We start from the raw sequence: 27,224 nt of genomic DNA, 5'->3' as shown, positions 1-27,224 counted from the left end.
GCAACCAACCCTTTTTATTTTTCTTTTTCTTTCTTCTCTACCCGCTCCCCTTCAACTGACTACTTTTTTTCTTCCTTTCTACGCGCAGAGTACATGTATCAAATTGCTTTGTCATGATTGGTCCATTCAAATTGTTTTGCTATCGCCACCGATTTGTGGGATCAGATTCACGGTATTTGTCCCTCACTAAAAAAGCAGTCTTTGTTTATTTCTTAATCCTCTCATTGGTGGTGGTGCTGCCCCTGTTTACAATATGCTTCATAGAAATTCCTGATTTTTTTATTTGTTTTTGTTGAATGTAAATTGTCTGTTAGTACGCACAATTATGTCTTGATCTGTTATTAATTTGCTTCGAAGATAGTTCGAAGATTAGTTGTTTATCTTTCTTTTTTAGGTTATTCCAAAATACTTGTCTACTTACTAAAGTTTAAACAACATATTTCACATATTTCCATAAAATACCCTTAAAATTTTAAAAAAAATTCAAACTTAATTATATATATATTTAAAATTGAAAAGGTATGTTTGTAATTTTTAAAGGGATCAATGCAATAATTACATATCCTCTTAAAAAGTTCTACTCCCTAAAAGAGACATCTGATATAAGGAAGTGGGAGTATGAAAATTGGACTGATGGTCTATCATTGATTTTTATGTGGAAACACTTGGAATCAAAGCTTTTCATGAGAAAATACTGAAGGAACACAATATGATCTCAATTTACTTTCTAGGTTCATTTACCAAAACTTGATAAAGTTGGGTAAACAGAAAATAAGCTACCACCTAGAGTAGCACAATCCCTTTCTATCACATATTGATAAACGACCAGTTTATATTTTCTATCAATTCACAGTTGTAACATTTACATATAGAATAGTAACATATCTTAGTAATAATACCACCACCTTGAGATTTTGACAGTGCATAGCTATTCATTTTCTGCCTTTCTTGGACTTCTGTTTCCCTTCCCGCTTTTCTTGGACTTGCTGTTTCCCTTCCCCTTGTTTTGTGCTTCGGAGGAAACATTAGCCGACTTCATAGTGTCTTCATTAGAGTTGCTAGTTCCCTTACCCTCAGCCTTGCTGTCATATGGTGCCTCACTCTAAAGCATTTGTGTCTTCAACTACATTTCATCAAAATTCCCTCTCTTTTATCATCCAGAGGCTTTAAAATATCGGAAATTTCCCATAAAAGCCCCCAATCTGTTTGCAGGTTGCCTTCCTTTCCATTCTTAGTGTTTGTGCTCCGATCTTCCATGGAAGCAAAACTACAAGACTGTACAATATAACACTTCCCCTGATCATCACAGTTCAGAGAATTTTTTTCACCCCATGAATTCCTTGAAGTCTCTTCAACAGCTACCTTTTTCCCTTGGTAAGCTTTGGTATTCGTGGGAAACAACACTCTCATGATATCCTCTTTGCATTGCATATCTCTCATGTCCACAAAAATGGCATCAGGGAAAAGTAACTCTGAACAATCTCCTCCCAAGCTCACTACCACAAGAGGGTCCCCTATCTTTTTAAATGCTTCAGCAACACTTACTTTTACACCTTCAAATACACTAAAGTCATAAATTTTTCTATCGTTCCGAAGGGCAGTGAAGAATTCCCTTGGTAACTTTGAAGTAATATCATTCCACCACAGCAAAGTAAAAAGTACATCAAAATAATATCCAGTACCCGCACAAAGTAAACACAATAAAACAAAAAGTCTCAGCACCAGCAGTGGATAGTAGTAATTAAAATTAATGTTAGAATTTTTAATCCTATCTGCCGTTTCCTTCTTATTATAAACAAATTGCTGGAGGCTGCGAGACACAAAACCAAATATCACGTACTTAGGCATTTGCACATCAGTTACTAAATTGGCACTGGGGTTGGTGTTTGGTTGCAGATGAAAAAGCCACTCAATAAATGAAGACTTTGTAGTGAGAAAGTATCCCTCCTCCTGCACGTAAGATGCTGAGATCAGAAGGTGCTCAACAAGATACAAGAAACAACTAGGTGATATATAGTCAATTTCATTCCTCCAATTAACATTAAAAGTATCTTCCATAGCTTTAAGGAATTCGTGAACCAAAGAAACCCCAACAGCCTCAATAGAACTGCTGGAAGGTGAAGATTCTATATCTTCTTTCCCTCTGAGATTCTCAACGAATACCCTCCATGATGAATCCACATCAAACCTTTTAACAAACTCCTCGCATAGTTCATCAGCTGGCGTTTTAGATCCAAGCCACACCATTACCACCCTCCCTATTTGTCCATATGTCAGTTTACCTTTGAGGTTCCTACAAATAACTTCTTCAAGCAACTTCCTTGAAAGCTCAGTTCCCCTCAGAGAAATCATATTCTCTGCCAATGATTCTCTCCAGTCAAAAGGAAACACTTTTTGGAAGTACTCGGTAGATAGTTCAAAAAATGTCTGCAATTTCCTAGTATCATGGTGCTTGAGATCATGAAACTTGGACTCTAGGAGAAACTTTGTAACCTCAAATATATGAATGAGACATATGCTTTGGCAAAACACAGATGAGGAATTCCTGGCAGTGAACTTATAGAGGGCTTCAAGCTTCACCAACACCTTCATTCCAACAGCAAGTAATTCTGCATGCCAATGAGTCCGGGCAGCTGAGACAAACTGGTGAACATCAACAGATACCAACTTTCCACTACTTCGGAGAAATCTGTCGTCAAGTTCTCTCACCCAATCGGCATCAGAGTTCATCAAAACATAAGTGATATTCAGATTATTGAACTGCTTTCGCACGCCAAAATAATTCAAACAGAACTCACCAAAACCTTGATATTTACTAACATTTTGGGTTTCAAGACACCCAAGATACTCAAAGATATTTACGACATACTCTTTCCACATATTCCAAAAGTAAACCAGTGTTTCAACAGACACAAGGTTCTGTGAAATTTTTTCTTCTGAATGATTTGTCAGATCCACTATCAATTCATCTTCCCATGCATACTTTAAGGTATTGAAATGAAAATGAGCATCCAGAATTTTTCTAATGGATAAAATTTCTCCCCTGAGGCTTTTCTGTCGTTGGGAGGCATTGAAATAGTTATTCAATTCAAACAACTTACTCTGTTCATTCGATAAAATGTTAACCTCAGTACAAACAGATTCATAGAAAACATAGGATTCTGAGAAAGCATATGATTCTTTCTTTGCTAACAATTTGGCATTTGCTAAGAGTTCTTTCTTTTGTGCAAACTGCTTCAATGGCCAACCCTTGCTTCCAGAAATCCATAGTGAGTTGGAAAACACATACCAGAGAATGAGCAATGATGCATCACAATAATGTCCAGCCTTCCCTAGCAGCTCAGCTTCCAGTAGAAGATCTCCTCTCAGCTTTGCAATCTCTGCCGCCTCCAAAAAGTTTCCTGATTCTTCTTCCAACAAAAAGAGTTCATCAAGGCAATCCAAAGACTTCAAGAAATTGCGCCTCAAATCCATTGAATGAAAAGTCCTAACAAATTTCATCATGGAATTGTTATCTTTAAGCTCAAAATAGTTAAGTGCACAACTCTCCAGAAACTCTTGTTCAATTTTTTTTTATTTCACTACATCTTGTGATCATATCACCATTCATAGGAATATGTTGTTTCCAGTATTGGATACATTGAAGACCCAAGTCCAATAATTTTCCTTTGGTGCAAACTGATAAGCACTCGGAAAAATAATTGCCCTTAGCATACACTTCCGCTGAATGCAAATAGCATCCTGCTAGAGAAAAACATTCACCAGCTTTCTTCAGCTTGGATTCCCCACATTTTTCCAAATAAATTCTACCTGCAGCAAAAAGAGTAACAATCTGAATGTCAAACTTTTCCAAGCAAAAAATGGATTAAAAATTCTGCTTAAACACTAGATACTTGAAGATTATAACAATACCATCAGAATGAGATGAAAAGAAAAAAAGCAAACAGTATAGCTGCTATTAATTGTTAAAGAGTTTCAATCTGAGATTTAAGTTCTAGCCTTAAAAATGAAAAGAGATGATACTATAGTGAACTTATCTTGGTGCTATCCTACCACCCAAAAATATTTCAACTGAATGCAATAACTTTCAGGCATTTCATACAATACATAATCCCACAACATATATAATTAGACAAGTAAATGCATCCTCTTAAGATCAAACAAAAATTACAAAATAGATAGACAGATAGAGCCACCAAAAAAAAAAAAAAAAATGGAGAATCATTTCCTACGAAAAACCAATGGCTAAAAAAAAAATATTCCATCTAATAATCTTCTTGCGCATTACTGAACATATCTTAAATTAGATCTCTATTACGATACTCCTCTCCCAAAAGATATTTCACATCCTCCACCCACCACAATACTCCCAATTTGTGATGCCACAAAAGCTTTCAGCATTCAGACAGATTTAAGTAAAACCAGATTTCATTTTCTAATGGAGATAAGAAACTAGATATATGAAGAGCATAATAAACTAATTTCCTAAACAATATTTTCAAACTAATATTACTTTTATAAAAATAAGGAAAAAACAAATACCTGCTCTTTCATACTCCCCCAGATCACAAAAACATTCTGCTGCAGACTCAGTCCTACCAATCGAATCAAAGATTTCAGCAGCCTCCCTAAGTACAGTAGAAGACATTTCAGGATTTGAACCACGCAAACGGTCAGCTGATGCTTTAAGGCCAGTAGCCTTAGCCCTTTTCTCCCACATTGTGTCTCCAGCTCTTTCAAAGCACATTGTTGCCATCTCATAGTTATTTTCCCAAAAGAGCTGCAAAAACACAAAGATCATATGTATGAGCAGAATCATTGACACACAAGAAAACAAAGGTTGTTAAAATTAAAGGAACATACTTTGTTATTATTAATAGTAGCACCACCAACAAGAAAGAGTAATTCTGACTTTTAGCAATGACAACAAGAAAGTAGCAGCGGTGAAGATATAAAGATAGATAAAGCAGACCTTTATACCCCGTGACTTCCACTCCTCTGGGCTGCTTACAACTTGCATTGCCTGTGCGAGTGAATCATCGAGTTGCTTCACTTGGACCAGGCACAATGTCTTCCAATAATCAAACATAGGCTTGGATAGTTCATCGATGTTCTCACAAATCCATAGCCTTTGCCTTGTGCGAGTGATAGCTACATATAGTTGCTTCAGTTCAGAACACAAGATACTGTGTTTTGTCTCACTAAATGTTGGAAATGATTTGGGAGAAGTAGCATCTAGCATATCTTGTTCCTTCATAAATTCATATATTATTCTCCACTGATTTTTCAGAGGGGAAGACCCAAAAAAGTTGTCCAGCAATACATCCTACAAATAATATTACAAGAGGAGTCCATGAACAGAAGATAATATTTAATGGAGATGTATTAAGTGTCTCCAACAACACTTTAAATAAACCATAGCCCCAACGGATAGCAATTTGATTGAATAATCTAAAAGAGACACATTTTTTGTTTCTCTTTTTCTTTTCATAGATTCATCGATTTAAGGGGAGAGGTAGCACAAGCCCCGGAATAATAATAAATGAATTGACAAACAGAGTCGCAATCATATATATATAATATAGCAGCAGAAGGGTTATCTTTGCTGTTCACCATGTGGAAACTGAGACATGTAGGGAACCACTACTAACTATAATTTTGCTTCTCTCAAACACATTACAGGTGGCTGCTTCAATAAAAAATAATGTAACAGTGACCATTTAAAGAAACAGAAGATAAATAAATAAATAGTTTAAAGTTAAGGTTCACCTGAAACTCTAGGCCCTTGCACTCCACTATAGTAAGAACAAGGGCTTTCTTTCCCACAAAGTCAGAAATTTCCTTCCTAGCACGATCATCACGTACTAATATGACCTGCTCAGCACCAAATCCTACAATATTGCCACCAGCATTTCCACTGTTTCCAAAAATAGTAACAATTGCACTTTCATCATTCCCAGACTCAAGTAAAATTGGTGCTTCACCATATATAAGACTGGTCTCAGGTTTCACAACATCAATAGATTGAAGAAAGAAACGGTAAAGAAGATCAATTGTGCTTTGTGCTAAATTAAGTACACCAGCATGGGTACGAAAGTTTTGAGTCAGATTGAAAATTTGCGATATTTGTCCCTTCTCTTTTTTTTCCATCAGATTCATTACTTCTTGATTTCGAAATGAACTCATTGTAGAACAATAGTCGTATCTCTTGGAATCTAAAATCAATCCCCCTTGCAATAGTTTGTGCTGTATCACCCGAAAAAACAAAGCCCTCGTCAACATTTCTGCAAACATGTTTAAAAAGAGCAATTTGTCTCATGGTAAGATCTTGCACTTCATCAATATAAACAAAATCCATTTCAGCACCCTCAAACCTTTCCTTTTGTAGTCGATGATGAAGATCAATTACTAAATCATCTATATCAAATTCACCTTTTTCCATCTTCATCTTTTCATAATCTTGAAAAATATCATAGATTACCTCTCTCTTCTGCTTGCTCAAAGGGGACACCCGGCCCTCAGAGAGTAAAACATAATTTTCTCGACTAAGTTTACCATCAAGGGTCCCCCCTGCTTGCAGGCCACCTTTTATATGGGAAATTATCTCGGTAAACACTACAGCAGGATCAAGCTTCTTTATTAGCTTGGTATGGAAATGCGGCCAGTAAAATGAACAGAACCTGTCATAGTCAACTTCCTTCATTCTTATGAAAGTTTGCAATGCAACTGATCTTGAAGTTCCAGTTTTATGATGAGAAAATTCCCTTAAATCACTGAATCTTTCAAAGTATGAATTACCCAATGTTCCATCAAGCATCATTAAGAACTTATGAAACGTTATGAAAAGAGGATATTTGTTAGGAGGAATTTCAACAAAAGAATCTGGGATATCTTTAAATTCTTCCATATCATCCATATTAATTGAACTGTTTTCTGCTGAAAAATTTCCACCATGGGCGAAGCTGTACAAATAAATAGGACTATCATTAGGAAAAAGAATCCTGCCGCTAACATGTATTAATATACGCATACAAGAGTATATTTTAATTCTACAAGACAATTCTCTAGAAGTCTTTAGAAGGTAAGTGTTGCAAAGCAAAAAATAAAAGTTGAAGAGAGAAATTAAAACATGAAGAAGACAAGGATATATGTGGTTCAGTCACTAGGGCTTACATCTACGACACACAAAGCCCAAAGGGCTACATCTCTTTCATTACATTCTCTCTTAATTCATCTACAATACAATGGTGAAGGCTCCTTTATATAGGAAGAAATTATGAGAATGAAAAGTGTTTATCCCATTATTTTTGGTCAAATGGAAAGACGACATGTGGCGAGTCCTAGAGAACTTGCCACGCTGGATTATTGCCTGATTATTTGAAAAAGGATCATATTAGGGCATCATGGGACATTCAAGACTTTATACCATGAAGGTCAAAACAATTCAAATATTGCCATATAGGCTCACGCATAAGGTGTGAATCAAGAGAGAAATTGTCTACCAGTAAGAAGGAAGCATGTGGCGAGCTTCAATGGAGCTTGCCACACCAAATCATAATTTAAATGAACTTGGAAAGGAAGGCATTGCAATATATATATATATATATGACATCATGCGATATAAGGTGGATTGGATTGATCGTATTTGGGATGTTCACAATTACCTTCCAGCTTCAGATTTTACATGGATTGTAGCAAAACAACATTATTATATTGACTCTTACTTTTTGAAGATATGCATTTGCATTTACTCTCCGGAGGAGAGTTCTTCTCAACCGTTGGAATGATGGAGAGCCTAGCCCGAGAGCTTGAAGTCCATATGGCCCACACCTACTATTGGAGACGTGGGAAAGAAAGATAGAATTAGGGCTTTTGCTTTTATAATTATTATTGAATTTTAGGGTCTTATTTTAAGGTAATAGGAATTTTAGGGTTTTTCTTCAATGCCTATTTATATGTTGGTTTAGACATTGTGAAATACAGCTTTTGATGATTATTATTGATTTTGAATTTTGAGATTATCGTGATTTCTTCCCCCTCTATTATTCTTCTCTTCTGATTTCTCTTCTTCTGAATTCTTCTTCTCTTCTGATTTCTCTTCCCTCCATTCTTCTTCCCTTTTTCTCTCAATCTCATTCTTATTCTTAATTTCGAATCGCCCCTACCCGCTGCTGCATCACAGGTACTCCTGCTTTTCATGTTAAAGCGGGAAAACCTACTTGGGTTCTGGATTCCGGAGCCAATGGTCACATGACTGGTGAGTTGTCATTATTTTCTACTCCCGTCACCCGTGTCTGTATCAGTCTATATGTACATGCCTGCTTTTCATCTAACAGAAATGATTTATGGGACTTCTACAAGTGTCTGTATCAGTCTAAATGTCCTGACAAGCATATAACATCTTATCATGCAAAGTTAGCAATACCAAATAGGTTGGAATAGCCACTTTAATTGACTGATCAGTAGTTCACACCCTTGCCACCAATAAGAAAATAAATAGTCTAGCATTTAGCATAACAAAACAAACAGAAAAAAGTTAATTCATTTGGCCTGACATTATTTAAATGGGAAAAGGCAAAGATGATCATGCTAACAAAATAGAGTGTATTCCAACAACTCCAAACTCGAAAATTATACGCACCTTTTCAGCTGTGAAACATGTTGTTTGATAGCATAACACAATTTTGGACTAACTGTAACAATAGCTGGCGAAATGCAGTTCCCTTAGTCTCTCCGATGCACTCACTAAACTCGTTTATCTGGCTAGTACTCTTAGTGGCACTGCTCTCAACTACATAAAATCCATCTGTAGACATATGGTGTTGTTGCTCCTTTTGAAATAATTTCATGGTCAAAACAGTAGTTTTTCCAGTGCCTGACCGTCCAACTATAAAGGTGCTTTTACTAAAGAGAATAATTTCCAGCTCCCGATCTGTTACTTCAAAGGGGAGATCCAGTTCCCCACCATCGCAGCCAGAAAGCAGGTGACTCACAACACCAGATGATAATGAGTAGAATTTCATCAGCAACAAGCTTTCACTAACCTTTGAATTCTCAACATAACTTCTACAATCAACAGCTGCAACACTTGATTCACTCCCAAATTCAGTGTTGCGAATATTCTGAAACCGGACAATGTCATAAGAGGTCACCCAACTCTTTGGAATTTCCAAGTCCCTAAACACGAAAAAAATTAAATTTAAAAGAAAGCAAAGAACTCTTTGAAACTCAAATATATAATTAAATCATTTATAGTTTCAACAATCAAAATAAGGCAGCATCAATTAAAACTTAGGCTCTGTTTTGTTCAAAGATTTAGCGAAGAAAAGGAAAACAATAGGAAAAAGATTTGTTCAAACAAATCTTTGCAATTTTTTCTCATTATTAGATGTGACTGAAATTTAAAATTCATTAAAATTGGACAAGAATTGAGAGAAGGGATAGGGAAATTAAATGTAGAATTACAATTTTTTTCTTCATATTCCATTTTGAATCTATTTTCTGTGGTGAACGAACATGAAAAGTATTGATGTGTTCTGCAATGACTTCCGTTTTCCATCACCAAATTCATGAACCAAATAGCACCTTAGCATTTAGCAACAATAGGTCATTTCCAATAGCATGCAAAAGAACAGACATACCCCTCAAGACATTTGCAGCGCTTGATAAAATCATCGGTGTACATTGCAATTATGCTATCAAGACATTTCACCAATTTCGAGATCTCCTCTAAAGGCAATATGTCCCAAACCTTCAAAACTTGGATGTACCTAGATTCCTTCACTATGTCAATTGTGCATACAACATAGAGCCCTTCAACCTTGAATTGTTTAACGCTCTGTGAAGAGCTTTCACAAACTGAGTCCACACTCCTTTTCTTAGGTCGCCAACCACTAGATAGCTTAAGTAAAAGGTTCAAAACAGACTTCTTTGAATGGACAGACATCAATTTTCCAAATGACTTTCTAAATTGATCACTGAAAAGAACCTGGGAGATCAAGTGGGCAAGAAACTTTTAGAATAAAGCCAAAGACCAATAATCCAAATGATAAAGCTACAAAATTATTCTAGAAATTGGAAAAGATTGGACAATAAATATTTGGCAACCAGAAGCTATATACCTTCCACCTTGCACTTTTGAAAAGTGTACTGGCCCCATTAAGCAAATCATCAAGTTGATCAAGGTTTTTCTTCACATCTAATATTGTTTTGGCTATATCACTGTCTTCGTCGGCATTGAAGAAACATTGACGATCCTTAGCATCTTGGACTAACTCTGCCCATACTGATCCACTGTTGGATAGGGTTTTCTCATTTCCAAGAACCCAAAGACAGTGCCTGGAAAGATGTGGAAAGGTCATGTTCTAAATATGAAGATTAGAAAGAAATCACGATAAAAATTTCTTTAACTTTGTAACGAGCTCTAGTCAAAGCAATGTTAGTTCTTTGAGGACTGGATATGAACCCGATGAATCCTCTACTATTAGTTCTTACAGTAGATATTATCATGATATCTTCCTCTCCACCTTGGAACCCATCAATAGACTTCACCTTCACCATGAAACCAGCAAGGTTCTCATACTTCCGTCCAAGTTTTTCTTGAATTGCCACAACTTGGGCAGCACAGGGAGACACCACACCAATGCTAAGATTCTTTTTAGAGCCATTAATCCAAGCTGTACATGAATATAATACGTGCATCAAAAAGAAAAACCAAACTAATAGCATACGTTAACAACTAAAAGTTTGAAACAGCCCCAATAATATTCTTTGTAGAGCTTACTTACCTGGATAACTTAAACTAAGCAGGGATAAGAAAGGATAAGACTTGAGGAAGTTTTCCATCAAATTTGTTGGGAAAATAGTATGAAAACTTCCTCCATAAAGTAACCATATGTCAATATTTTGGTATTTAATTCTATCTAATCCTGCTTACAATTTTATTTTATTCTTTGACACTCTATTGGGTTATCGGAAAGAAGGGGGAGAAAATTCATAAAATAGGTTCGTCATATCAAGTATTCTCCCTCTCTCTCTCTCTCTCTCCTTATATATATATCTTCAATGGTTAATGAAACCTTAATCGGTCTCCTTTCTTACAAAAGATAATATTATTCTTGCCAAATCTCTTTAACTTGACCCTCAGTGCCCATATTGTCCAATTAAAGAGATCAACTTAGACAGTTACTATGCAATGCAATCATATTGCTGCAAACTCAAAAAATGATTTAATATAAAAATAATAATAATAAAAATGAAAAATAGTTTTCTGTAGATGATGATGTAAAAGTGAGATAGGAACATGAAATCATTTCATAAAACACATAGTATGTCAAGTAACAAAGTTAATATTGTACTACAGACACTTTTAGTTTGCACTTGATAATAGTTTTCTGTAGATGATGATGTAAAAGTGAGATAGGAACATGAAACCATGTTCTATAAACACATAGTATGTCAAGGAACAAAGTTAATTTTGTACTACAGACATTTTTAGTTTGCACTTGATATACCTTTGTACAGATCCTGCACTATCTTCAAAATAATAGCTACCTCAACCATATTTCTCCGGCTATGTCCAGCATCATCCAGTTCTTCTTTTCCGCCAATAACATTTATGAAAGAGTAAGGACCAAACATTGGACCTGGAAGATAGTGTCTCTCATAACTTCTACTGTTAACATTTGGTGCATCCAAGATAGATTTGTGATAAAATTTTAAATTAGGGAAGAAACTAATTTTCGGATGCATTCTATATTGTATATTAAGCAGATGCTTGGGATGACTGGATGAACTCAATCTTTCAAATAAGCTTCTTCCAAAACCAGCATTACCAGAAACCTATTAATAAATATATTCAATGTGTCAAAGATGCCATTATAAAATCAATATAGAAAAAAGAAGAAAGAAAAAAAAATGTAAAAATTTTCTGAGAAAACCATGCAAAAATCTAGTTATCTCTAGAATTTATAATTCATCACTACTAGAATTGACTTACTTCACTCTTGACCATTGCTGGTAACTGGCGTTCATCACCAATGAGAATAGCATGCCTAATACCCGGAAGTTGAAGGGGTATGGTTGATTCACACTCCTTCAACTGGGCAGCTTCGTCAATAACAAGCAAGTTCAGTGGTTCCATTTCCACCCAATGAAGCATATATGAAATGGAAGCAGTGCAGAAAATTAAGGAAGCTCTTTGAAAACAAAATTCCATTATTGAATCTATGTTCATAACACTTGGAAGGTTAAGTTTCTCCAGAGAAAGCCGAAGAGTTCTCAAAACAGAAAGACACTTGCTTCGTCTCATGCACAGCAGCAGTAAGGACGTATCCACAAGAGCCTCAGAAGTGTCTTCAACTGTTTCCTGACGTGAAAGAAGCTCCTCCAATTCTTCAGAAACCACATTTTCTTGAAACAACATTTCCAACGAATCAAGTAAATTAATAAGAGATACCATGTTTTGAAAATTATGTTCCAGAATGTAACGCTTTGGTAAATTGGTACAGAATTTAAATAAACATCTCCTGAGTGGTAATGCAGTAGATTTGAATCGGTCTCTTGCAAACTCAAGAAATGATTTGAATTCCACCTCGGTAGGTTCACCTTCTTCGCAAAGTTCTTTTGCCATGAACAATTCATTTTCAACAAAAATTTGGTAGTGAGAAACACAATCTTCAAGAAAATCTATCATGGAATTTAAACAATGCTTCCAACCGGTCAATGGTCCTAAGCACTCTACAAGTCTTTTAACAAGATATTCCAGATAGATCTCCTCAATTTCTGATCCAATTTTCAGTTGGTCCTCATTCCCAAATAATAAAATATCCCCCAATGAACAAAACAAAGAATCCCTTGCAGAATCAGCTTTAAATGATTCTTTAACCATCTTTAGCACCCGAGAGGCTACTTCCTTTATTGCTACATTTGTTGGGGCACAAGTAAGGATCCTGTGGTTCAGTTTTAGGAGGCTAAACAGCATCATACTGACAGTCATAGTTTTCCCTGTTCCAGACGGACCCCATATAAGTTTCACAGAAGTCTTGTGTCTACATTCCATTTTATGGAGAGAATCCATGATTGCCTCAGTTTGAGATTCATTCAGCTTAGACAAAAGTCTTGTACTGAATCTTTCAGCTAATTGGCTATTGTTATGTCCATAACAACAATCACATGTTTCCTCAACCTGTTTGCCACAATCAAAATATCAACCAAGATCCCGTAATGTTAAGTGTAGATCAGAAGAAATTAACTTCTACTATGATCTCAATTAACGGAAAAGAGTGAAATTTAGGTACATGAGATAGAACATATGAGAACTAAAAGACAAAAAGAGAATATGAAACTCAAATATACATTTATATGGAAGGAAGATTCAAGTGGGCATAGGCAAGGACACCTAAGGAAATGAAGTTACAATGATTGTCAATCTATATTTATATGAAAAGAAAACACATTTTTGACATTACCAATACATTGTGACAAACATGCGTCCCAAGTAGTCACCAGTAATATTTTCCCTTAAGATTTTATTTACTTTCTACTTCCTTCTTCCAACCCTTCAAAAGAAGTTATATTGTGTTGAATCATTACAAAAATGATATTAGCATTAGCATCACTATGTTCATGCATTATTCACTTCCATAATCCATATTGACTTTTAATTATTCACTTCCACCATGTATTTAATTGAATATTCCAATGTTTATGCAACATTAATCTAGTCATATTTCTTACCACAGAATCAGCGCGCAAGATTTTCTTGATAATCTTCATATTTGTAAACATGTGCAATGTATTCCATATTCTTTGGCTTCTTGTTATATTTATCAAGAAAACCACGAACATGGACTTCCACATCCCATCTTTGACTTCAATTTCTTTTGACGCTTTGATTCTAAAACGAGTAGTTGTGCTATCATCTTCATTCTCATCCTCCGTGATAGTAGTGAATGATGCAAAAGTCCAGGTCCTTCCCGCCCGTTGTAAATCAGAAATAGTCTCAGGTTACATATCCGAGATGACAAAAATATCTCCAGGCAACGTTCTGTAAGGCTCTTTGGCATGACAATTAAATCTGTTTTTCCAGTAATCAACCTTGACATCGTATAATAATTTTCCATGGAGCTTACACTCGTTAAAAGAGATCACTTCTGCAAAAGGTGCTCTGTATAGAATTTCCATACTGGAAGCCAGTTCTGCTCGTGTTTCTTCCAGTAAAGGAAAAACATATGAACCAAGATAATTATCCTCCGATTGAAATGATAGAGGAATCTTCTCCACCTGGACAGATTCAAAGAAATTTAAATTTAGTTCTCAGAAGATTCAATAAAGGAAAGATAATCCAACCAAAAGGATAAAGAATCATTGATACATAATGCATAAGGAGGCCTTTCAAATGGCTTCCTAACCAATAAAGTAGGTGCTTTGACACTATACTTCTGAAATAATCGAGGAGCAAGATATGTAATCAATAAGTAAAAGCAAGCTCCCACTTAGCACTTAGTAAGCACAAGCCACAGCAGCAAAATCATCAGTTCTTCCAGTATTTGCAGTAAGAAAGATAAGGTAGATCTTGATATCAAATGGCTTTAAGCCAATTTGAGTTTATGCTGGGGAGGTATACTATAGAGGCCGTTTACTCATTAAGGCAGTTAGTGGAAGATTGCAAAAGAAAACAAAAAGATCTACACGCGATTTTCATAGGGTTAGAAAAAATATGCTATAGTAACAAGAAATATAATTTGGTTGGCTCTATGAAGAAAACATATCCCTACAAAATTTGCAAACTTATTCAAGATATATTTAAGGATACAAAAACTAAAATTAATACTATAAGTGGGGAGACTAATGATTTTCCAATAAAATTAGGAATACACCAAGGCTCAATACTAAATCCATATGTATTCACGATAATCTTGGATGAAATATTGAGAGACTTACAAGGAGGCATTCCATTGTGCATATTATTTGCTGATGACATAATGCTATTGGCAATGATGTTAGAAGCTTGGGGAAATGTAATAGAGACAGAAGTTTTTAAAAATTAGTGGAACTAAATCAGATATTGAATATAAATTTAGTAATGATATGGAAAATGATAACATTGTGATAAAAATTCAAGACCAAAACATTACTGAAGATAATCGTTTTCGAACTTTGTAATTTCATTATATGTTTCATTATAGTAATGTTTAAAGCTGTTTTTTTATAAGAATGTACTCAATTAATACTCAAATTAAATGGGATGTGGCAAAAGAAAACGATTTCCATATATCTCTTAGATAGAAAACTCATCTCTGCTATTAAATTTGAGTTTTTTTTCCCTTTCCATCAATCCATATGAAGGATCAGGGTGTCCAATCTCACGCATATCCTCTAACCATATCCATGTCGCGTCGGCACAGGTACACAAGTGATATAGAAGAGTCGATATAACAAAAGGTACAAATAAATTAATAGAGTCAAAGCAGTTCTTTTTCATGTTGTTAAAAAGGGGAACAATATGAGTCTGACATTTCAGGAAACAAATCATGGGAATTTAGCTTGCTAAGTTTAAATGAAAATGAGCATATTAAAATATGAAATAAATTTTAACTATGTTGATAAGAAAAAGTTTCATGAAAATCACTAATCAAATGATCGTCACATGCGAGTTTACCATTTTCAATCGAAATTCAGAGATTAGCTAGAAGAAAAAGAAAAACATTTCCCAAAAAAAAAAAAAATGAGCATAATCTGAAATTTTGAAACTATAACATAAATTAAATAAAATTATTTTTAACAAAAAAAAAAAAAAAAAAAAAAAAATTATATTAAATAGTCAGTAATAATTTTTGCATAACAAAAACATACAAACTTTCACTATGATTTGTCAATACAAAAATGATACAACATTGTTCAATAAATTGATCCAAGACAATAAATAAATCCCATGAGCATGTTTTATTAATCAGGAATCACCAACAGAGCAAAAGCACAGAGCAGTAGAAACAGAAATAACGAAAAACAGAAACCTCTATATGTTCATACTGATATGAAACCATGAAATTTTGATAGGATTGGGCCTGAACAAAGCCCAGCCCATTTATGCCAAAATCGTGTTAGGTACAAAATCATGATTAAAGTCCATTAATGCCATTGGTAAGCATCAATCAACTATATATTATATTCCAAATATATCAATAATTTAATCTAAAAGCAGCAAAAATTGTCACAAAGATTCAAAGGAATCAGAAAAAATTAAGAATGAAACAAGAAGTAGACCTGATTTTTGTACAGATCCTCATTGTTAATATCTTCAAGAGACCATGAAAACACCAAATCAGCTAACTCTTCTTTGGGCCCTTTCCCCTTGTTAGACAAAGAAACCCTCTCCATCATTATTTTCAAACTATGCTTTTATGTAATCACAATAACAAAACCCCTTTTTACTTTCCACCCTTTAAACCTTCCATTCCATCAAAAAGATGTCTAGAGAGAGAAATTATAGCTATAGATTGTAAGAGAGAGAAATGGGTTTCTTAGTTATGAAGGAAGGAACCTGAAACGAGAAGTGAAGAATGTATAGATAGTACAAACACTTGCACCCCTGTCAAAAGAAAGAGATATTCATCTCGATAGTCTGTCCGTACACACATACAAATGTGTGTGTGTGTGTGTGTGTGTGTGTGTGTGTGTGTGTGTTTTGAGTGTGCAATGTATATATGTCTATGGTCGAATCCTATGCTTTTTTACCAATAGAGAAAGCAAACCCAAAATCAAACGAGGAATCAGAAAGCTTGGGAAAAGGTGACAGAAGAAAATTAATAATTTTTTTTTTTTGATACGAATATTCCAGGAGCCTATACGATACAGGTACCATCAATCTTGTAAATGTATCTGTGTTGATTTTTGTGTTGGTTTTTATTTGGTAAATTAACAGAGTGCAAAATTTAGAAGCAACAAAATGTTAAATCTGATGAGAATATTATATATATATATATATATATATATATATATATATATATTTATGGATAAAAAGCCCATCCTTGCCTATATAATAGGAGAAAAATCGTCTCCAAGGCAACTCTCACCGGAGGCTGTCCTTGGAGGGGTAAATGGTGACGTGGCCATTTTAGTAAAAAGGATATTTACCTTGTGAGTTGTATATACATACATTCCTCTGTATATCTGTACAAGAATCAATATTTTCTGTATACTAAATGAAATTTAAATTCCCTCTAAAACATAAAACTAATTTCCCCCAAAATTTTATTTGATATCTTCAAGTTATATTTCATTATTTCCCTCTTAAATTCAGGTCTCTCTCCCTCTGAAATTGAAGTCAGTCTCTGTTGATGGCCAAGACCAAGCTTCGTAAATTCGGACAACTTCATCAAACAAGCAAAACATTGTCCCTTTCACATTCCGGCGAGAAGCACCATACATTCCGGCAAGAAGTAGAAAATATACATACATTCTGGCGAGAAGCAAAAGGCCACCATACATTCCGTAGAAGTAGTCCACCATACAATATTTGTAATTTTGTTTATTTTTCTACATTTTTATAATATTGGTATGTTAAATTTACAGAGTTTATGATTTTATTTATCAGTTATAAGTGTTCATTTCTAATTTAGAAATATTTGTAATTTTGTTAGTTTTTCTGCATTTTCATAATTTTGGTATGTTAAATTTGCAAAGTCTATGGTTTTATTTATATGTTCATTTCTGATTTAGAGATATTTGTAATTTTGTTAGTTTTTTAGCATTTTCATAATTTTGGTATGTTAAATTTGCAAAGTCTGTGTTTTATTTATCGGTTATAAGTCTTTATAATAATTATTTTATAATATTGTTTATCTGTTATAATTTTTCATCTTCACGCCACATGGTGGTTTTATTTATCTGTTGTAAGTGCTCATAATAATTGTTTTATGTTAAATAGATTTGACATGTGATTTTTAGAGTTTTATAGTTAATGGCTAATCTGTTGCAGTAATTTATAATTCATTTTTACATCTGATTTTAGTAATTCAATTTGTGATATATTAGTAATTTTGTTTTATATTTTGTTTGTGAAAGTTCAATTAATTATTATTCAATAAATTAAGACCCAACAAAATAGTGAGTGTTATTTAAAAAATCAGTTAATTGAATTGAGAGATAATATGTTTTCCAGTGGAGATATCTGTACATTTGTCTATCGCAAAAGCTTTGTTTATTTTCTTTCCTGCATGCCTGATTTTATTTGGCTTGGCAATAATTTTACTCATTCAGATGTTGTTGCGTAAATGAAATATTGTGATGCATATTAACAAAGAATTCATATATATACGGTTATGTTGTAACACATATTAGTCAAACATTCTGATGGGTATTTAACACTTACCTTCAATTTCGTAAAAAAAAGATGTAATGCATGTTAAGAAAAAATTTATATTTTATATACAATTATGTTGTAACACGTATTAGTAAAACATTCTCGTGAGTATTTAATGATTTCGTCCACTTCTCTTTAATTTCGTAAAAAAAAAAGTTGTGTGTATGTTAAGAAACAATTCATATATTATATACAATTATGTTGTAATACATATTAGTAAAACATTTTGATGTGCATTTAACACTTACCTTCAACTTAGTAAAAAAAAAATGTGATGCATGTTAACAAAGAATCCATATTTTATATACAATTATATTATAGCACATATTAGGAAAACATTCTGATGGGTATTTAACACTTACTTTTAATTTCGTAAAAAAAAGATGTGATGCATGTTAAGAAAGAATTCTTATTTTATATACAATTATGTTGTAATACATATTAGTAAAACATTCTGATGGGTATTTAACACTTACCTTCAACTTCGTAAAAAAAAAAAATGTAATGCATGTTAAGAAATAATTCATATTTTATATAAAATTATATTATAACACATATTAGTAAAACATTCTTATAGGTATTTAATGATTTCATCTACTTCCCTTCAACTTTATAAAAAAAAGTTGTAATGCATGTTAAGAAACAATTCATATATTATATACAATTATATTGTAAAACATGTTAGTAAAACATTCTGATGGGTATTTAACACTTATTTTCAACTTTGTAAAAAAAAAATGTGATGCATGTTAACAAAGAATCCATATTTTATATACTATTATATTGTAACACATATTAGTAAAACATTCTGATGGGTATTTAATGATTTCGTCCACTTCCCTTCAACTTCGTAAATAAAAGTTGTGATGCTTGTTAACAAAGAATTCATATATTATATATAATTATGTTGTAACACATATTAGTCAAACATTCTGATGTGTAGTTAATGATTTCGTCCACTTCCCTTTAACTTCGTAAATAAAAGTTGTGATGCATGTTAAGAAAGATATCTTATATTTTATACAATTATCTTGTTACACATATTAGTCAAACATTGTGATGCGTATTTCAGCTTCCTTTGGTCTAAATTGGTCATAATACATGTATTTACTTAATCAAGTGGTAGCTACATGGGGTGTTTTGAATTGATTACTTCGTGGAGGTTCACTAATAGATGTATTTAACAACTCATTTTTTCAACTACGCTTATATAACAACTCATTTTTTCTAAAGCATGTATGCGGATGTGCACTTTAATTTAAGAATTAAATTAAGAGAAATGTTGTACAAAGAATTGAATGTGTTGCTGTAAAAGATGTGTTCTATTAGTGGTTTTATCAAGTGTTTACTTGCATTGAACATCTTAAATAAAAGCTATAATGTATGTTAAACATAAAATTATATACAAATATGTTATAACACATGCATACTAGTCAAATATGTTAATATGTTTCTATATTATATGAAACTTAATTTTGTTTGGTTTTCGCTTTAATGAAATAAGTTATCATATTTGTTCCTTAAATCAAATTTATTACCATTTGAAACGTAATATATATGATTATATGTATCAATATATTTATATATACAAGCGGAAAAAAAAAAAAACTAATTATATTAACAAAAATCATATTTGTTCCATAAATCAAATTTATTACCATTAGAAACGTAATACATATGACTATATGTATCGATATATTTATAGAAAAAAAAAAAAAAACTAATTATGTTAACAGAAATCAAAAACGGTGACCAATATTAACCAATATCTGAAATCATTTATTTCTTAATTGCAAAAAAGATAAATTGTTTATCTATTTACATAAATATATATCTCTGTAAATATAGTTTTCTCTTTCTAAATTTTCTCCCTAATTATATATATTATCTATTTCATAATTTTTTTTATTTGAAAAAGAAAAAAAGAAAATGAATGAAGTCCCAAAATTGGAAATAGATGATGCAAGATCGGAGTTTCCGGTAGACGATGTTTTCGGCGAGATCAAGTGAATTCCGGGAGAGGAAGAAGGTTGAGATCAGTATTGGTCTTGCCTTGGCGCCGTGAAACTCACGCACCACCGCATCGTAGGAGAGGAGGTTGTGCTCCTTTAAATCCACGATGAACTCCATCTCTACATCCACCATGGTTGGACCTCTGTGTGTGAGAGGTTTAAGATCTCATTTTTGGTCAACAGAGGAAGAGAGAGATGGGAGGCAGATGAATTGATTGTATGGTATAAGTATATTTGTATATGGTATTTGTGCTTGTGGTAAAAATTAAAATAGCTGAATAAACATTTTTATTTTTGTGCTGAGTTGGAGATGAGTAAGTGATGATGTGGCATAATTTGAACAAGTGGCTTGATCACAGCCATTGGATCCTCACTGGACCCTCTCCGGTGAGAGGTGCCATGGAGAGGATTTTTGCCCTAATATAATATACATATACTAGTACCAAAGAGTCTAGACGTGGTGCAAGCAGATTGGGCAACTCAACCCCACTGCTCTGCTGTGTTGACTACAACCAATCTTCATTGGGAAGATTTTGAGGATACGTTTGGACAAGTGTCTGTTTTGGATGATGGAAATTAGAGCAAAGTAAAAGTTTTTTTTTTTTTTTTTTTTTTTTTTTTTTTTTTTTTCTGGCAAACAGAAACGTTTTATATTCATTAAAGCCACAAATAAATGAGGAGGAGCACACTTCAAGCATAGAGACAAAGACATAAATGTGTGCGCGCACCCTTCCTAATCAACTCTACCATAGGACTGCTTGGAACTGTTTCAAGACGATACCAGACAATATAAAATGGTATGACGCTACTGACAACATCCAGAAGGCGATAACTGCCACCTCATTATAAAGCATCAGACCAAACATAGAAGCCCATCCCAACAGCACTCTAAGATCCAAAACCATTGCATCCCACCAATCCGTATGAGCATGACTCCGGGAAAGCTGGATAACAGCATTAACCACCTCGTACCTCTGTCTACACACAGAAGGAACCCAATTCGAGGGGAGATCCTGGAGCACTATACAGATAGCAAAGGGACAAAGAGCAACACCCTCAATACACACCACTAAAATACTGGGAGGAACCCAATGTAAATCCAGTGATCAGCAAGCATAGAAAACCAAATAACCCACTACAAGGGAAGCCATCAGCCCATTCCAAGACATAACCAATAGACCCCCAAAGAAAATGAACACAAAATGGGCCTCTGCTTTCCAAAGAAATAACCCAAAAGGAAACCATAAAATAGGCCTAGAAGGCAGAAAACAACACGGCTCACTTAAAGCCAACAGGTTATACAAGTCCAGAATTACTCCAAGTAGGCACCGCCACTAACTCAAAACACCAAGGTAAGTAAGTAAATGAACCGTAAATAAGAAACAAGCTTACCTCGAAAAAAACGTCGTGGCACCGCCTTATAAAAAGTCATAGCAAAGTTAAGAGAAGGCTGCACCACATTAAAACACAGACCTTGAGAGCATAAATGCAGCACCAACATAGACAAAGTGTTAGTAACCAGTTCAGAAGCGTACTCAAGACGCCATTCCATCAGAGCCTTACACGTTAAGCCAATTGGGACAAGAGAAGGCTGCAACACTTGAAGAGTTAGACCTGGGGAGCATAATTGCAGCACCGACTTAGACAAAGCAGTAGGAAAGTCAAGGAGATGGCCCCACAGTAGGTAAACAAGATCAGTGAAAAAATCTTGAATACACGGCAGACATGACGTCACGATAGAAAGCACCATCTAAGACCAATAGGGAAAAGAGTCAAAGAAAGAACTCCCCAACACGCAATCAATATCTTCAAAAAAGTCTTGAAGAAACGACACCCAGGACGTCACCAAGTCGGCCTCCAAACAAACAAAAGCCGACCACCATAGCCTACCCAGCCAAACTCACCGATCACGCCTACTTTTACGAGATTGGGACCTTGACAAGCCCCCTGACAGCCATGGGATGCTGTCAACATGCACCGGGGGTGCCCAGTGGCATTTTCGTAAATATGGCGAAAAAGTGAAGCTTCGAGTTTTGGCTCGGGATCTTTTTGGGAGGTACCTTGAGTCCATAGAAGATGGTTGGCGCAGACGGCACTCGATTTGGATGTCGTGCACTTTGAGACATTTATATGTGGGTGCAGATTAGTGGATTTGGCACGGACTAAGTTCACAAGGTTAGCTTAGATGTTACTTAAAGCATGGACCACACAAGTCATGGACATGTGGCATAGTCAAGTCAGGGACATGGGCACAAGGCAGTGGGCGTAGGCAAGGCTCAGCGTACAAGGTTGGCTCAGGGGACTCAGACATGGCTTATGGTTACAGAAGATGGCTAAGTGGGCTCAGGTGGTTGAGGAAAGTTACACTTCCCACTCAGTGGGTTTAGTTGGTTGGGGGAAGTTACACTTCCCACTAAGTGGATTTAGTTGGTTGGGGGGAAGTTACTAACACTTCCCACTAAGTGGGCTCAGTTGGTTAGGGGAAGTTACACTTCCCACTAGTGTGCTGAGTAACTTCCCAACTTCCCACTCATATACATATATTATGGGGAGTGGGGGTGTGCTGAGTAACTTCCCATGCATGTGGCACAGATCTGAGGGGACAACACACAGGTGGTTAGAGTCAATTTTCTTCCACTATGTTGATATATAGAAGGTGGCAGATAATGTGTAACTTCCTATGGACAAGTGGCATGAGTAGAGCGTGCCAACAAGCTAGTAGTTGGGTTTGTCAACTACATATGTAGTGTTGGCACACTTAGTGGGTGCCAACGTGACCCTAGGTGGATGGGGGTGTCATCCACCACTTTAGTGGGTAGTTGTGGGTAGATGGGGGTGTCATCCACCACTTTAGTGGGCAGTTATGGGCGGTTTTGAGAGTTTGCCTATATATTGCTAATGTGGGTTCTGTAGAGAGGGGAGATTGAGAGTGAGACACAGAGTTGTGTTGTCAGAGACTTTTGTATGCTTCTGTAGGTTAAAGCCTTTCCTTGTACTATTTCCTGAATAATAGTAAAAGGTTGGAAGCCATATGCTTCTGTAAATTCGTGGGTGTTATTGTCCGTACATTCTTGCAACTATACTTGTGTGTGAGAGTGTTTTACTTGCTGTGTGTTCTAGGCAGCAAGTGTGAGTTGGCTGAGCTAAGTTAGAAATTCAGAGAAAAGTTGTTCATATTTCTTGCTTAGTGCCATCACAGGCCACTAGATTCGTGTTCAGAATTTACCCCTGTGACACCTACCGAAGCACCAAGAACCTTATATTCCGGCCAACTACACAGCGACGGGACATCCACCAACCAAAAACCATCCAATATCATAAAAACAGAAAAAGCTATACACAAAAACAGGCCTATCACATAATGTCGTCGCATAAACTTCCACATCAAGCTTGCCGGAGACCACCACCGCTACTCGTTTACCCAACCAGAACAACTCATCGGCGTCCAATGAAACCCGAGCCTCAACCATCCTTCCGGCAAAACCCGTCGCGTCCGAGAACATTTCCTTGACGCCCTACTCCAAACGATTGCTAGCAATTCCAAGGAACTCCCAAGCAATGCACCTTTAGAGACCAAAAGAAAACCCTTCCAGACCCAAATTCAACCAACAAAGCAAGACACCACTAATTCCCCAAAGCCCCCTCATCGGCCGAGGACATAGGACCGATTCATCCACATCAGATAACCGAAAGCCAAAATTAAAAGGAAAATAAATCAGAATACTTAATAACGGAATAAAACACCACCAAAGCCTCACAAATATGGTAAATTTAGCGACCAAAAAACGAAAGTGAGAGTAACTACATACCAACGCCATATCGCCAAGGCCAATCAGCCCACCCAACACAGGTATGGCATAGAAAACCCATAAGATCCACTCAACTGGTATGGACATCCACACCAACAATCAGCCAAACCCCACCAAAAGATCACGAGGAACACAAAACCAGAACTCTCGATGAAACGAGACACTCTCTCTACAGAGAAAACCTTGACAGCAGCGAGGAACTCAAGAAGATGATTTCACCGATTGTCTCAAGAAAAAGAGAAATAAAAAGGATAAGAATAGAATAGAAAGTTGCATACATCCTACATAACGTTGAAAAAGAAGAATTCTAAGAAGAAAAATCAGAGAAAAGTAAAAGATTGATTTAGGTTTGTTTTATAAAAATGGAGAGTGAAGGGAAAGGTGGAAAAAGATCATCTCCATTGCCCTCTCAACGGAAACTGTTCAATGAGGGATAAATTGCTGAGTTGGCAAATGAATTAAAACTGTATTTACTTCACTTTGTCTCATAAACATAAAGATTTTTCTTACACATAAACATAAAGATTTTCAAGAAGAAACAGAGCAAGATTATCCGGCGAAGAAATAGAGCAAGTCAGATTATCCGACGAAGAAACTGAATTGAGGACGTATAAATAAGCAAAAGGATCTCCCTGTTCAAAGAAGGTCCATTCTGAAACAAACAAAATGAGATCTAGTCGGAAAAATCACCATACATTCTGGCGAAAAGCTAAAATTTTCGAGAAGGAGAAATTCCCCCAAAAAAATTTCGACAGTCCACGAAAAGTTGAAGCTCTGATCATTATAAGCTTTAGGTTGTTATTTTGAATTTCTTGTAAATTTATTCATAATGATATATTAAATTTATCTTATATGACGGCAATCCAATAGTGATTATTGGTAATCAAAAAATTTGAAAGCTGGATTCATCACCTACTTTTTCTAACCGCATACAGATCAATTTATTATGTTCACAACTTATTTAAACATGTATCATGTATGAATTGCATATTGCATCAACATATTTTCCTAACACGTTAAAAAAATTAACTTCCACAATTCAATTTCACAATTTCTAAATTAATAATAAGAATCACAAATACTTTCAATATATATGTAGGAAGATTTGCATATTCCATCACCTACTTTTGTAACAACATACCATACAAAAGTTGGAGAGATCAAATTGTTATTATCACAACTTTCTTTTAACATGTATCATGTATGAATTGCATATAGCATCAACATATTTTCCTAACATGTTAAAAAAAATTAACTTCTACATCAAATTATTATTATCACAACTTTTTTAAACATGTATCATGTATGAATTGCATATAGCACCAACATATTTTCCTAACACAGTTAAAAAAATTAACTTTCACAACTCAATTTCACAAATCCTAAATTAATAATAAGAACCACAAATACTTGCAACATATATGTAGGAAGATTTGTATATTCCATCACATACTTTTTGTAACAGCATATAATACAAAAGTTGGAGAGATCAAATTATTATTATTACAACTCTTTAAAACATTTATCATGTATGAATTGCATATAGCATCAACATATTTTTCTAACACGTTAAAAAAATTAACTTCCACAACTCTAAAATATATATAATTAGTTAATTATTTTAAAATCCTAAAATATCAAATAAATTTATATTTGGATACTGAATTGTACCGATACATAATCAATATTTAAGACTCGTAATTTTAATAAAAATAAATGGAATAAAATATTTTTGTACATATTATATTGTTATACATATATTTGGATACTGAAAAAGAATGGAATAAAATATTTTTGTATATAATATATTGTTATACGTATATTTGGATACTGAATAATACCAATATATTTTTGTATATAAAATTTGTATAAGATTTGTATATATATTTTTGTATATATATAATTTGATTTATATAAAAGTTGTGATTTATGTTAGAAATGTGTTCCTACATTATATAAAATTTAGTTATGATGTTAGTTATGAAATTGTTATGATGTTAGTAATAATACATGGTTAGTTTTCCTTTGACTTTAGTTAAATTTACAAATCTAAGTTACATTGAATGAAATAAGTTATGATATTTATTACAAATATGTTCCTACACTATATGAAATTTAGTTGTGATGTTAGTTATAAAATCGTTATGGTGTTATTTTTCTAAAACGGTATAAGAATATTATAAATGGTTTGGTAACTCACTAAAAATATATAACAAATTAACAAAATTTATGTCAAATTCTTCAACACCGAAAAGAGAGTAGTATTTTATCTCCAATCCAACCTTACAAAGAAATCTCATTCATAAGATTGTATAAATCAAATAGTTGCGTCTGATCTGTTAGAGAATTCATTGCCATATGGATCTGTTTGCTTTTCATGTTTCCAGCTGCAGACCAACTTTTTTCTCATTTTTGTTGTTTTGGGGTTTGTCTATTCTTCATTAATGTCTAAAAATTTAAATGGGTTTTGGAATTATTGTTGATTAATATGTTTAGATTTTATTCAGGGTTAAGAGTTCCTTAGATCTGAACATTTTATAGATTCAGGGATTCTTAGCTTGAAAATTATGCTATTCTTTTCGATCTAGGGTTTATTGTAGTTACTCTACAGTTTGGATGAAATAAGAAGATACAACAAGAACCAAAGCAAAAGAAAACCGAAGAGGAAACGATTTCACCTTTCCACAAGAACCAAAACAAAATATATCAAATTCAAGAAAAGAAAAAGAAGAAGAAGAAGAAAGAATAACCAGAGCAAAAATGACACCGAGAAGAAGATGAAGAATTAATATAATTTGTAATTTTTCTAAAAAGGTAAAGATGAAGTATATTGGAATAAAATAATATTGTATATGATATATTATATAACGTATAACGTATAATTGTATGTTGTATTGGATATTTGTACATGTAGTAAAAAAAAAAATGTAGCTCAGTAAATTTGTCCACTAACTCGTTGGCTAGGCGCTGAGATGGAGCTAAGTAGGCACTGACAAGGCAAGGGAGCTGAGGTGGGTTTGATCTCAGCCGTTGGATCCT

The 27,224-nt window shown here is 34.3% G+C and overlaps 3 protein-coding genes across 3 annotated transcripts; all 3 read right to left on the bottom strand.

Annotated features, from left to right (window-relative positions):
• Positions 1-710: 710 nt before the first annotated feature.
• LOC132311431 (uncharacterized) lies at positions 711-3,808 on the bottom strand. Its single transcript, XM_059809334.1, has one exon. The coding sequence runs from the start codon at positions 3,502-3,504 to the stop codon at positions 1,120-1,122; it is 2,385 nt and encodes a 794-aa protein (XP_059665317.1). The 5' UTR covers positions 3,505-3,808; the 3' UTR covers positions 711-1,119.
• A 690-nt stretch (positions 3,809-4,498) lies between these two features.
• Positions 4,499-8,199, bottom strand: LOC132314036 (uncharacterized). The gene is given in 5 exon segments (XM_059812957.1): positions 4,499-4,780; positions 4,973-5,326; positions 5,770-6,142; positions 6,144-6,962; positions 7,982-8,199. Coding segments are annotated over 5 exon segments (2,046 nt in total).
• A 446-nt stretch (positions 8,200-8,645) lies between these two features.
• LOC132314035 (uncharacterized) lies at positions 8,646-16,380 on the bottom strand. Its single transcript, XM_059812956.1, has 9 exons — positions 16,267-16,380; positions 14,098-14,283; positions 13,299-13,319; positions 11,999-13,186; positions 11,514-11,841; positions 10,422-10,676; positions 10,122-10,342; positions 9,642-9,988; positions 8,646-9,177 (listed from the first exon to the last, which is right to left on the bottom strand). Exons 1-9 carry the CDS (start codon positions 16,378-16,380, stop codon positions 8,646-8,648), a joined length of 3,192 nt encoding a protein of 1,063 aa, XP_059668939.1.
• Positions 16,381-27,224: the final 10,844 nt, after the last annotated feature.

The sequence above is a fragment of the Cornus florida genome, unplaced genomic scaffold, assembly GCF_030987335.1.
Source record: "Cornus florida cultivar Cherokee Brave unplaced genomic scaffold, ASM3098733v1 CherokeeBrave_3.0.0_Hap2_Chr06, whole genome shotgun sequence".
Classification (NCBI taxonomy): domain Eukaryota; kingdom Viridiplantae; phylum Streptophyta; class Magnoliopsida; order Cornales; family Cornaceae; genus Cornus; species Cornus florida.
Note: the sequence above shows the minus strand (reverse complement) of the source record. Positions and strands in the feature narration are given on the sequence as shown.

What these genes read in the sequence shown, in the direction of transcription:
- LOC132314035 (XM_059812956.1), bottom strand. Translation starts at nt 16,380, where the DNA reads ATGGAGAGGGTTTCTTTGTCTAACAAGGGGAAAGGGCCCAAAGAAGAG. An exon ending in AGGATCTGTACAAAAATCAG is followed by an intron (nt 14,284 to 16,266) that starts GTCTACTTCTTG and finishes GAATCTGTCCAG; the next exon opens with GTGGAGAAGATTCCTCTATC. An exon ending in TAACATTGCTTTGACTAGAG is followed by an intron (nt 10,343 to 10,421) that starts CTCGTTACAAAG and finishes TTCCACATCTTT; the next exon opens with CCAGGCACTGTCTTTGGGTT.
- LOC132311431 (XM_059809334.1), bottom strand. Translation starts at nt 3,504, where the DNA reads ATGATGAAATTTGTTAGGACTTTTCATTCAATGGATTTGAGGCGCAAT.